Source organism: Octopus bimaculoides, chromosome 4 (assembly GCF_046866305.1).
Source record: "Octopus bimaculoides isolate indiv1 chromosome 4, ASM4686630v1, whole genome shotgun sequence".
NCBI lineage: Eukaryota > Metazoa > Mollusca > Cephalopoda > Octopoda > Octopodidae > Octopus > Octopus bimaculoides.
In genome coordinates this window covers 142,240,444-142,253,433 of record NC_142931.1, presented here as the reverse complement: position 1 = coordinate 142,253,433, position 12,990 = coordinate 142,240,444, and the positions used below count along the sequence as shown (strand labels likewise).

The 12,990-nt window shown below is 38.1% G+C and overlaps 1 protein-coding gene across 2 annotated transcripts in view; it reads right to left on the bottom strand.

Moving 5' to 3' along the window:
* Nucleotides 1-2,398: 2,398 nt before the first annotated feature.
* Nucleotides 2,399-12,990, bottom strand: part of LOC106881374 (jumonji C domain-containing protein 5) — an 11,807-nt gene continuing 1,215 nt past the window's right edge. The window contains exons 2-8 of one of the 2 annotated variants that reach the window (XM_052967532.2): nucleotides 11,483-11,648; nucleotides 10,591-10,750; nucleotides 8,740-8,931; nucleotides 6,709-6,841; nucleotides 5,844-6,007; nucleotides 5,169-5,291; nucleotides 2,399-2,586 (exon numbers count right to left, since the gene is read on the bottom strand). In XM_052967532.2, the coding sequence (XP_052823492.1) occupies nucleotides 2,533-2,586; nucleotides 5,169-5,291; nucleotides 5,844-6,007; nucleotides 6,709-6,841; nucleotides 8,740-8,931; nucleotides 10,591-10,750; nucleotides 11,483-11,648 (992 nt within the window). In that variant the 3' untranslated portion in view covers nucleotides 2,399-2,532. Of the gene's footprint in view, nucleotides 2,587-3,343; nucleotides 3,658-5,168; nucleotides 5,292-5,843; nucleotides 6,008-6,708; nucleotides 6,842-8,739; nucleotides 8,932-10,590; nucleotides 10,751-11,482; nucleotides 11,649-12,990 lie in introns of those variants that run through there. The other variant, XM_014931738.3, reaches the window with a different exon arrangement.

The following is a 12,990-nucleotide window of genomic DNA, read 5'->3' as shown; positions in this document are numbered from 1 at the left end:
GTATGGGGTTTGTCCGTACCTTAAGATGGCACTGGTCTGCTCAACAAGCTACATCATTATGTACCAGATATTTTGCTACTGTCTTATCTGACATCTGCTACAGCTGGCAACCGGAGGCTCAGGAACACGGGGTGCACTTGCACTCTCTAAAATCTTTTGGGAAGATCAGATGCAAGTAATAAATGCTTACATAGCTTCAGTTTTGTACCATCATCTGACCATTGTGCCTTATCTCAAGAAACAATTGACTAGGTTTGAACACCTGCTCTTCTTTCACTTCTTTCACTGTAGAAAGGATTGAGTCTGATGATCAGGACATCCATCTGTATTCTACATTAACCCCATGGGTGTGAATGTAGACAAGAGAAGAATTAGCTGACTGTCAGACCTTATCTTTTGGATGTTTGGCATTTGGAATATTGCTAGGCCGAGAAGAACAAGTCACTAAAAGATGAGATTGCATGAATGTGGGCAACAAAGAAAGTACTTGTTATCCCAGACGTTGTAAGGGCACTGGGAGCATTCATAACCAGGTTTGAGAAATTTTTTTGTAGAAATTAGGATTGACATGAGGGTAGAACATGCTCAAAACTGCTTTATTGAGGACATTGAGGATTTTGAGATTGGTGTTTTGATGTTAAGTATCATGAAAGAAAACTCTTTGAGACCCTTGACAACAGATTATGGTCTTCTCTAACAGAATTAGTCAGAGCAAGCGAAATCAAGAGCTCTGAGAAGTGAAATGACATTAATAATAATGACGATGATTTCAAATTTTGGCACAAGGCCAACAAGTTCAAGGGAAGGGACTAAGTCGATTGTATCAACCCCAGTGTTTGACTGGTACTTATTTTATCAACCCTGAAAGGATGAAAGGCAAAGTCGACTTCGGTAGAACTGAAACTCAGAATGTATAAACAGATGAAATGCTGCTAGGTATTTTGCCAGGCACTCCAATGATTCTGGCAGCTCACCACCTTCTTAATAAAAAATAAAAATAATAAAAATAATAATAATAATAAATGCCCTGATGCAGTACCAGGCAGTGGCTCTCATGGCTTCTGATCTTAATTGATTGGAAGTGTTATCATTGTTTTGTCTTGGTATAAAAGATGGGCTACAGCAAATATTCTGCTCAATACCACAGATTTGCTTGTCAGTTGTTTGACCTTAACCAGTTGAGCATGTCCCTTGGTGGCTGACGATATGTGCATCCCTGATTACAAGCAGAAGTAGTGGGGGAGCATCATAGCCATGTGTTGAGAGGAATTCTTTGGGGTTTGAATAATTCACCTCTGGAAACATGGGTGTTTTGCTCAACATACTTAAACAACCCTTATTCAGGGACCTTTTGGGCGGGATGGGCTACTCGACCTGATGAAAATTCTAACTCGGCCCCACCTGCGAGGTCATGCGCTGTTTATCTTGATATGAGATCACCATGTCGCGCACACATGGTTGTGATGCATGTGTCTGGTGTACCCTTATCAGACGGGTAGTCATGATGGGTATAACGGGCTTCGTATATTTTACCCCAGTGTCACTTTGATGGCATGCACTGCTCTCTCACTCAATAATAATAATAGGCCTACCTCTTCCACGGGTTCCCTCAACCACACCCTAACAGTTGAGGGAACCCGTGGAAGAGGTAGGCCCAGGAAGACCTGGGCTGAGGTGGTGAGGCAAGACCTTCGTACATTGGGCCTCACCGAGGCGATGACTACGGACCGAGACCTTTGGAAATGGGCTGTGCGTGAGAAGACCCGGCAAGCCAAGTAAGATCGTTGCCAGTGCCCCTGGACTGGTTCTTGTGCGGGTGGCACATGAGATGCACCATTTTGAGCGTGGCCGTTGCCAGTACCGCCTGACTGGCTCCTGTAGGATTTTCGAGCGAGATCGTTGCCAGTGCCCCTGGACTGGCTTGTGCGGGTGGCACATAAAAGACACCATTTCGAGCGTGGCCGTTTTCGTGCGGGTGACACGTAAAAGCACCCACTACACTCTCTGAGTGGTTGGCGTTAGGAAGGGCATCCAGCTGTAGAAACTCTGCCAAATCAGACTGGAGCCTGGTGTTGCCATCCGGTTTCACCAGTCCTCAGTCAAATCGTCCAACCCATGCTAGCATGGAAAGCGGACGTTAAACGATGATGATGATGATGATGATGATGAATAATAATAATAATAATAATAATTTGTTCTTTATTTGCTACAAAGAGCTCATGCATATATGAAGTGTCAAAACATAGAAGCTACAAACTATGTGTGATGTTTGACAATAGAAAATGTAAAAGCAAAACTAAACACTGCATGGCTCACAATACACAGAGTTGGGTTCACTTGTGTAGTAAGCACAGGCAATATAAATAAAACTACTGAAGTAACAACAACAATGACAATAATAGTGAGAAAAAATCTTGAGAAGTACATGGAACAAATAGGTGCTGCAATCAGGGTGGAGCACTTGCAGAAAACAGCACTGCTTGGAACTGCACAAATACTCCAGATGGTGCTCAAAAAATAAGGGGTGTTACCTTAGTTCACTGGTAGTGAACAGCTGACACTGTAGTACATTTCCAGCATTAGAAGCTGTGCAAAGACAATAAAATAATAATAATAAAAAGAAAGAAAATACTTGTAAACTGATAGATGTAAGTATTTAATAAAAATACATCTGTCAAGGAATTTGACAAGATCACTAAATATAAAGATCTAGAAATTGAAATACAAAAGATGTAGTATCTTAAAGCAAAAAACTGTACCTGTTATAGTAGGTGCTCTTGGTATAATAGAAAAGTTATATCAGAAACACCAAGATAAGATCCCAGGAGACCCATCTCTCAAAGAAATTTCAAGAGATTGTACTGATAAGAACCACTCAAATCCTTAGAAAAACTATATCAACTTAAGTATTTTGTGTTGTGTTATATGAATGTATTTCTGTACTATCCTCCCCACTTGCCTTGCCCTCCACAAACTATCAATTATATCTAAACATCTCTTGACCATCAGCTGCCCTGTAGGTGGACCCAGTAAGTGATTGTATCAAACATGCATTTTAAAAGAATAATAATAATAATAATAATAATAATAATAATAATAATAATAATAATAATAATTAGACACGATCCAAATAGTAATTGGTGCATTTGGAAGTATCAACATTCAGCTACCAGCATGGCTGAAAAAGGTTGGTGCAAGTGTGAAGGTAGAACGCCTACACAAATCAGCCATGCTTGGAACTAAAAGAATTCATTACAGGGTTCTTGAAGCGTGACCAGTAAAACAGGTGTCACCTTAGTCTGCTGGTTGTGGACAGCTGACACTTTCCATCATACCTAGCAAAATAAGCTGTGAGTTTTCATCAAATAATAATAATAATGATAATGATAATAATAATAATAATAATAATAATAATGATGATGTTGATGATGATGATGATGACGATGGTGATGATGATGATGATGATGATGCAGTAGGCTGAGATTAAGTATTATTTTAAAGTTCTTCTTTCTTTTTTGAGAATCTAGAATTGAAAACTTTCACAACAACCATCAATTTGCGAGGAGAAAGATTATCGATTTCATGACGAGTCAAATAATCTTTGTCTTTTTTTGCCATCTTCCAGAACACTTCCAATGCAGGAGGTCTTTTGTTGTCCTGTAAAATACACAGAGCATAATTTGGTATATTTAAAGTTTTGGAATAAAATTTTTTTCAATCACAATTCAGTATTTGGTTTGCAAGATTCTTGGTGTGAACTTGTGCATTAAAGCAAATTTTGTTGTATCTAGGGACCGTCATTATGCCAATAATAAACGTGTACTCATCATCAGGAGAACAGACCAGATGGAAAATAACAGACACTAAGAGACAGAGATCAGATATCAAAGACACAAAAAGTGACCCATACTTCCTTGTTCTATGCCACCCCACCCCCTGCAATAAATGTCCCCTGGCCCTTCTATACTGCTCCTGGCCTGAACAGCCATCTCAAGCACTGGCCTCCTTCGCACCCATCAGGATGAAGAGGATCAATCACTCATGACAGATTAACTACTCAGATACGAGTTAATGCCACTGCTGTCAATAATCAATTAATTGGTTAACGTTTAACCAGCTGACTAATCAATTGTTTGATTAAGCATTCGTTTTATCAATCACTCTGCTAGGTTTATCAAAGTCCTTTTATCACTACTCGCAACCTCACCACTGACATGACCTCTCTATTCAAGGTCAGCTTTAGACCTATTGGAGTCAAGAGGACATGTCATTAATGATGTCACAAACAGTAACAAAAGAAATGTGACAAACCTAGCTGATTAATCAAACTAGTAATCAAACAATCGATTGATTAATTGGTTAAATGTTAACAAATTGACTAATAATAGTAAAAGAAGTGAAATAGAACCAGTGTGTGTGTTTATTATTGGCATAATGACCCTTGTAATATGCATCTATCTATATGTGTAAATGCATTAGAATGTGTTATGTGGTAAAAACATGGGGGTTGAACCTCTTAACTGCAAAAGCATAGCATATTTGAACCAGATATGACCGGTTTAAAAGCTAAAGGGTTAATAATAAGGGTTGTTATTTTCTATAGTTTCAGTGCAGCAGCATTACAATTTATGTTTTGGAACTTTAATAGATATCTAATTATCCTTAAGAATATAGCTTGCTCAAAGCATTTGATCCTCAAGATTCTGAGCTGCCTGAGATCATCCTTGGTTCTACAAATCAAACTTTGTGTTTTGAAGGGATCTAAATTAAAACCTTCCCTAAGTATTTCATATCAATTTATGTTCCAAATACTAGCTCAAGAAGGATAAAGCTTTTTCATTAAATTCTTTATTATTTTCAAAATGAATTGGAACAAAGGCATTGTGTTTCAGAAGGAATATGGTAACAAAAGGGTTAAAGTAATCTAAATTAAAACCTTTCCTTAAAATCTCATATTAATTTATTTTCCAAATACCAGCTTGAGAAAAACAATTCTTTATTATTTTCGAAATGGATTGAAGGAAAGCCATTGTGTGGTGTGTATGTTGAAATGAAATATAACAAATAGATTAAAGTGAGCTAGATTAAAACTTTCCCTCAACATTTAATATTAATTTATGGTCCCTATGAAATAGGGTAACAAAAGGGTTTAAAAAAATCATACTCACTTGCTTGAAAGCCATGTCATAAAAATGTTCAAACTGGTGAAAAGAAAGTCTATCCTTAGCTCCTAGCAAAAGTTGTAGAAGTTTCTGGAAACTTTCTGGGCTGAATTTTACATTAGATAGTTGCTGGAAAGAAAAATCAGAAGCAAAAATGGTAAAATGGTATTGCTACCAATGTTAGTGACCTACTGTTAACGTTATATGAAGGCATTTATAGTTAAACACACCAAACTAAAAAGATTGCTTCTTTCTCTTCTGGGCAACACTTGTGAGTTACTACTTATTTCTGATTTATCATCATCACCACCAGCAGCAGCACCACCACCACCACCACCACCACCACCACCACCACCACCACAATCATCATCATCATTATCATTATCTTTTATCATCAGGCGCAGGAGTGGCTGTGTGGTAAGTAGCTTACTTACCAACTACATGGTTCCAGGTTCAGTCTCACTGTGTGGCACCTTGGGCAAGTGTCTTCTACTATAGCCTCGGGCCCACCAAAGCCTTGTGAGTGGATTTGGTAGACGGAAACTGAAAGAAGCCCGTTGTATATATGTATATATATATGTATATATATGTATGTGTGTGTCAAAGGTGGTGCTCCAGCATGGCCACAGTTCAATGACTGAAGCAAGTTAAAGATTAATGATTAAAGATCAAAGAATTTACCTTATGCCCTTTAGTGTATGTCCATAAGAAATTGGCATCTGTAAGTTTAAATGTTTTTTGGACTTCATCTCCAAAGCAACCCCTCAGATCAAACTGAGTAGATGGTGCAAAGTGGATTGTATAGGAAATAGCTCTCCCGTAAGATCTCACTTGATGCAAGTATTCTGTGGAAGAGAGTAAAATAATAATACATCCAATGACACGAAATGGTAAACAAAAGATTATGAAATACATTCCAGGAGGTATATCAGCTGAAACATAGTGTTATCAACAAACAAGATGAGGACAAATATCCATCAAATGTAAATGATGTAAATAACTGGTTGATTGTTTAACCAATTCATTAAACAAATGATTGATTAGTTGGTTAGATATCAAACCAATTGACTAACAGTAAAGAGTGATCTTGAACCAGTGTATGTGGTATTGTAATTAGCTTAACCCATTACCTACCAGTGATCTCATATGAGATCACTTAAAAGTTACAAATTTCGTAATTATCTGTCAATATTTACACATATCTAACCTTTTTGCTATATCTACTAGGTATATTTCTCTGATATTCAAATGAGGTTTGCTAATTTTTAACCCAATATCTTGCTTATTTCTATTTAAAATGTTATTTTGAAATGTTATTTGAAATGTTATTCTGATGATTTCAGCATGTTTCTAAGGCTGTTTTATGCTAGAAATCAAAGTTTCATAAAAAAAATTCCAGTTAATAGAATTATGGGAGGTAATGGGTAAATGATTCTCTCAAGACACAAAATATAGATTGTAGTTACTGAGATTCCAATACTCAGAAAAAGGATTAATCCATTCCTGGGTTTTATGAATGTTTTGTAAGATAATGCAGCATACATACCAGATGGTATATACAGACAATCTCCACCATAGAGACTAGCATATACCCATGGGGTTTTTGCAAAGTTGGTATTTTTGAACATGTTTATTTTGTTCATGTCCAGTGGAGAATGACCAGAAATTGATGTGGGATACTGAAAAATAAAAACAAAAATTCATGATTTTGCTTTGTTTTATTTTATTTATTTATCTTTTCACTTTTTCACTTGCTTCTCTCACTGGACTGTGGCCGTGCTGGGGTGCCATCTTGAAGGGTTTTAGTTAAATAAATCAACCACCAGTACTTATTTTTTGGGTTTTTTTTTTTTTAGAGTTTGGCATTTATTCTATTAGGCACTTTTGCCAAACCACTAAGTTACGGGGATGTACACAAACTACCACCAGTTGTCAAGTGTTGGTGAGAAACAAATACAAAGGCACACACACACGCACAACAGGCTTCTTCACAGTTTACACCTATCAAATCCACTCACAAGGCATTAGTTGGCCCAGGGCTATAATAGAAAATATTGTCCAAGGTGCTGCACAGTGGGACTGAACCCAGCACCTCATGGCTGCAGAGTGAGTTTCTTAACCACACAGCCATGCCTCTACCTATTTATTTATTTATTTATTTTCATTTATTTGTTCATTCCATATAAGGAGAAGCTGGAACAAGGATGGGTATTTTTTATCCCTTTAACTGTCACTCAGGTGTGAAGTTAGTGCCCGTGACCCTTGACAGAGCCCTCCAAGAGTAGTGAGAAAGAGGGAGAAAGTATCCTCAAACTAGAGACTAACTCTGAATTCTTGCAACAGAAGGGACCCTTCTAAAAGCATCCACGGTGCCAGGCAGTGGTATTAATGAATGAAGTCTACTGTTCACATAGACCAAGGTGGGATTTGAACTCGGAACCTAATGAACTGGAGCAAATACAACAAGGCACCCAATCAGATGTTCTGAAATTTCCTCCAGTTCCTCAAAAGGCTAAATGGTAAAGTTGACTTTGGTGAGATTTGAACATATTTGTACACAAAGTTACAATAAATTCTGCCCTACTGATTCTACCAATTTCCTCTGTGCTGGCACCTCATGCAAAAGCACCTGAGCCAGTGCCGTGGGGTTGGTGGTCAATGTACTTGACCCCTCCATCTCACAAATGTAAAGATCTAGGCTTATGTTTATTTTTGACATATGATGATGATGGTGATGATGATGACGACGACAACGACGTTGCCAAACTGCTAAGTTACGGGGACGTAAACACACCAGCATCGGTTGTCAAGTGATGGGGGACAAACACAGACACACAAACATATACATACATACATATATATATATATATATATATATATATATATATACATACGACGGGCTTCTTTCATTTTCCGTCTACCAAATCCACTCACAAGGCTTTGGTCAGCCCGAGGCTATAGTGGAAGACACATGCCCAAGGTGCCACGCAGTGGGACTGAACCCTGAGCCCTGAGAGTGTAGTGGGTGCTTTTTACATTCCACCAGCACGAGGGCCAGTCAGGCGATACTGGCAATATATATATATATATATATATATATATAGTTCAAAAAAACAATAACAAAAAGACAACAAAGTGAGGACGTGATATGGATAGTATTATTGGACGCTCAGGAAAGGAAAGAGAGAGTGTATGACGTTTCGGGCGTAGCCCTTCGTCGGAAAGATGGAAAGTTCGGAGAATGGAAGAACGGAGAAAGAGGAAAATGGTACCGATGCCCACGAGGTTACATTGTATATATATATATATATACATATATATTCTTTAATTTTTTGCTCTTCCTAACACCAACCACTACAGCTGCCATCTATACCCTGAAAACCAGCACAGCCGCCCATCCCGACAAGCTAGTGAGATCCTGTGGAACCTCCATCCCATGCTAATATGGAACACGGATGTCAAATGATAAAAGAGAGGGAGAGAGAGAGTAGGGAGAGAGAGAGCAGGGAGAGAGAGAGAGAGCAGAGAGAGAGAGAGAGAGCAGAGAGAAAGTAATGTAGGCAACAGCCTTACAAACCTCTTCCACAAATTCGAAGTTTTTCTTGTATTTCTTTTTCATGAGAATAAAATCCCGACGTCCAAACTGCAAGCAGTGTAGAATATGGTCGGAATGACTGTGTAGCTGGGTGTTGGCAAAACCACTGCTAATCCATAACTCAGACTCAAGCAGACGGTGAAAATAAGATCCACAACTGAGACATTGAGGAATCTAAAATATTTAAATGAAGATTATTATAAATATGAAATTAACCCTTTAGCATTCAAACTGACCATATCCAGCTCAAATATATTCTACCAGTTTTATGTTCAAACCAGTCAGATCCAGCCTCTTACACCTTTCCTACAATGTCATTTTAACCCTTTCGTTACCCACCCAGCTGAAACCGGCTCTGGCTCTGTAGTACAAATGTCTTGTTTTCATAAGTTTTGAATTAAAATTTTCCATCAAAACTTAGTCACAGTTTAGAGAAATAATTCTTAACCTTTTCAATACCAACCTTAGTCACAATTTGTGTTCCTAACACTAGCTGAATGATAACTTAGTTATTTTACTAAATTCTTTGTTATCTTTAAAGTAATTGAAAGAAATACAGAGCATCTCAACAGAAATATGGTAACAAAAGGGTTAAAATATATAATAGAGAAACAATTCTTAACCCTTTCGATACCAACCCACCTGAAACTGCCTCTGGCTCTGAGTACAGATGTCTAGATTTCATAAGTTTTGAATTAAAATCTTCCATCAAACCTTAGTCACAATTTATGTTCCTAACACTAGCTGAATGATAACTAAGTTATTTTACTAAATTCTTTGTTATATTTAAAGTAATTGAAAGAAACACAGAGAATCTCAACAGAAATATGGTAACAAAAGGGTTAAAATATATAATAGAGAAACAATTCTTAACCCTTTCAATACCAACTCACCTGAAACTGCCTCTGGCTCTGAGTACAGATGTCTAGATTTCATAAGTTTTGAATTAAAATCTTCCATCAAACCTTAGTCACAATTTATGTTCCTAACACTAGCTGAATGATAACTAAGTTATTTTTCTAAATTCTTTGTTATATTTAAAGTAATTAAAAGAAACCTGACAGAGCATCTCAAAATAAATGCAGTAATGAAAGGGTTAAAGATAAACTATCATATCATTGAAATCTTGATGGTTATAAGACAATGCATGATTAATTTAAAACAATGTGAATAAGTAATCATTACATTTAATAGAGTAATCTGAATGCAGTGGAGCCGGAAACAACACAAAGAACAAAAACTAGTGGGAGAAGGCAATATTCAGCTGATATCGTGAACCTTGCCTCCCATTATATATATGGCCCAGTGGTTAGGGCAGCAGACTCGCAGTCGGAGGATCGCGGCTTCGATTCCCAGACCGGACGTTGTGTGTGTTTATTGAGCAAAAACACCTGAAAGCTCCACAAGGCTCCGGCAGTGGGGGGGGGGGACCCCTGTTGTACTCTTTTGCCCCAACTTTCTCTCGCTCTTTCTTCCTGTTTCTTGAGTAACTCTGCGATGGACTGGCGTCCTGTCCAGCTGGGGGGAGTACATACGCCATAGAAACCGGGAAACTGGGCCCATGATCCTGGCTAGACTTTGAAAGGGCGACGTTTATCCTTTTTATATATATATTTACTTGTTTCAGTCATTATACTGTGGCCATGCTGGGGCACTGCCTTGAAGAAAGAAATTCTTGGCATGTATGTATTTATGTATGTATGTATCTATGTATGTATATGAGAAAAGGAATGATAGATTGAGAATATAGAGTGAAAAAAAAAAAGAAGGGGACACAACAAACAAGAGAGCAAGAGAAAAAGAGGAGGAAAAAAGAACATATCTATAACTCACAGTTAGTTCACTAGCCATTAGAAGCGGAATGGTCGTTGCAAGGTACCAGTCTTCGTACATGTACTCAAGAAGGAATTTCTTGAATTTCATTTGAACGATTCTCACTTTACCTGGAAATTGTTGTTTCCGCACACTTACAGGCACAGATATATTACCATACCTGACAAAATTGAATCCAAATAAGAGAAATGAGATAATTATAGAAATATGTATGTCATTGTTTAGTTTTATTTCAAGATTTCTTGCCAACAGAGAAAGAGTCAGTTTCTAATCTAGATTCCAGACTCCTTCAATGGAATTTCAACACCAACAACAAGGTATGTATGTATGTATGTTCTGGGTCTACTACTAGGTCCTTGTGGAGGCACAATGGCCTAGTGGTTAGGGCAGTGGACTCGCGGTCGTAGGATCGCAGTTTCAATTCCCAGACCGGGCGTTGTGAGTGTTTATTGAGCAAAAACACCTAAAGCTCCACGAGGCTCCGGCAGGGGATGGTGGCGAACCCTGCTGTACTCTTTCACCACAACTTTCTCTCACTCTTACTTCCTGTTTCTGTTGTGCCAGTATTTCAAAGGGTCAGCCTTGTCACACTGTGTCACGCTGAATATCCCCGAGAACTATGTTAAGGGTACACGTGTCTGTGGAGTGCTATGCCACTTGCACGTTAATTTCACAAGCAGGCTGTTCCGTTGATCGGATCAACTGGAACCCTCGACGTCATAAGCAATGGAGTGCCAACAACAAAAACAACTACTAGGTCCTTTGGCAGTTAGCTCAGCTTGAAGAATCTGTCTTGTGATTCTTCCCTGCATCATTCTAACCACATATCCAAAGTATCGGATCCAAAACCTCTCATCATCTAGGAAAATTTGAAAAGAAAATGGTCACTTACTTTTCCTTTAAGTAATCATCTTTTTCCCATGTTTTAGCTATTGGGACATTCTTCATTGCTCCTAACATCATTACAGGCTGGTTGTCTTGGATGTATTTGTAGAATGATTCCGGATTGGGCATTCCTTTTGTTTCTTTTACTTTGCCATCAGGGTGTCGCTGAAACCCTAGAAAATATGATTGAAAACATTATCATATGTGTATGAAATATAATTACATGTATGCTGCCGTAAGGCTTCACTTCCACACACACCAGCTTAATTTAATTCGTTCTTATATTCATCAAGAGGAATATAAAGGAAATTGGAATAGAGTGCCCAGTAGAACAGTTACAAAAGGTTTGCCTCCTTGGCACGGCCAGAATAATCAGGAAAGTATTAGAGAGCTGAAAAGAATGGATAGTATGGTACCGTAGGCTGCAGGTAGTAAGCTCGCTACGCATGCAAGACTCCAGGAGCTCCAACAAAACCTGAGAAAATAATAATAATAATGATAATAATAATAATAATAATGATAATAATAATAATCCTTTCTTTATTGGTTACAACGGCCAAAAATTGTGGGGAGGAGACTAGTCAATTACATCAATCCTAGTGTTTCGCTGGTACTTAATTTACCAATCCTGAAAGGATGAAAGGTAAAGTCGATCTCAGTGGAATTTGAACTCAGAATGCAGCGACAGGTGAAATACCACCAAGCATTTTGTCCAGCATGCTAATGATTCTGCCACCTCACCACCTTAATAATAATAATAATAATAATAATTTTCACTATAGGTACAAGGCCTGAAATTGGTGGAGGGTCTAGTCAATTTTATTGACCACAGTGTATAGCTGGTACTTAATTTATCGACCCTGAAAGGATGAAAAGCAAAGTCGACTTTGGAATGGAAAGACAGTCAAAATGTTGCAAAGCACTTTGTCTGCTGTGCTAACAATTCTGTCAGCCAATCGCTTTAACAATAATGGTTTCAAATTTTACCACAAGGGCAGCAATTTTGGGGGAGCAGGGATGAGATGATTACATTGACCCCAGTGTTCAACTGGCACTTATTTTATCCACCCAGAAAAGATAAAAGGTGAAATTGACCTCAGCTGAATTTGAACTCAGAACATAAAGACGGATAAACTGCTAGTAAGCATTTTACCCGGCATGCTAACAAATCTGCCAGCTCATCACCTTAATTGCTTTAACAATAATGATAATAATAATCCTTTCTACTATAGGTTTATGGCCTGAAATATTTTGGTAGAATGAGGGGTACTAGTTGATAACATCGACTCCCAGTGCTAGACTGGTATTTATTTCACTGACCAGAGAGGATGAAAGACAAAGTTGACTCAATGTTCTATATTTTAGAAATGAGGAATTATGTACAATATTCACATTCGACGGATATGTGTTCTCATCTTGTTTGTTGTTATCACAATGTTTTGGCTGATGTACTCTCCAGCCTTCATCAGGTGTCCCCAACTGGGGTACTCTGTTCTCATTCCTAATAATAATACC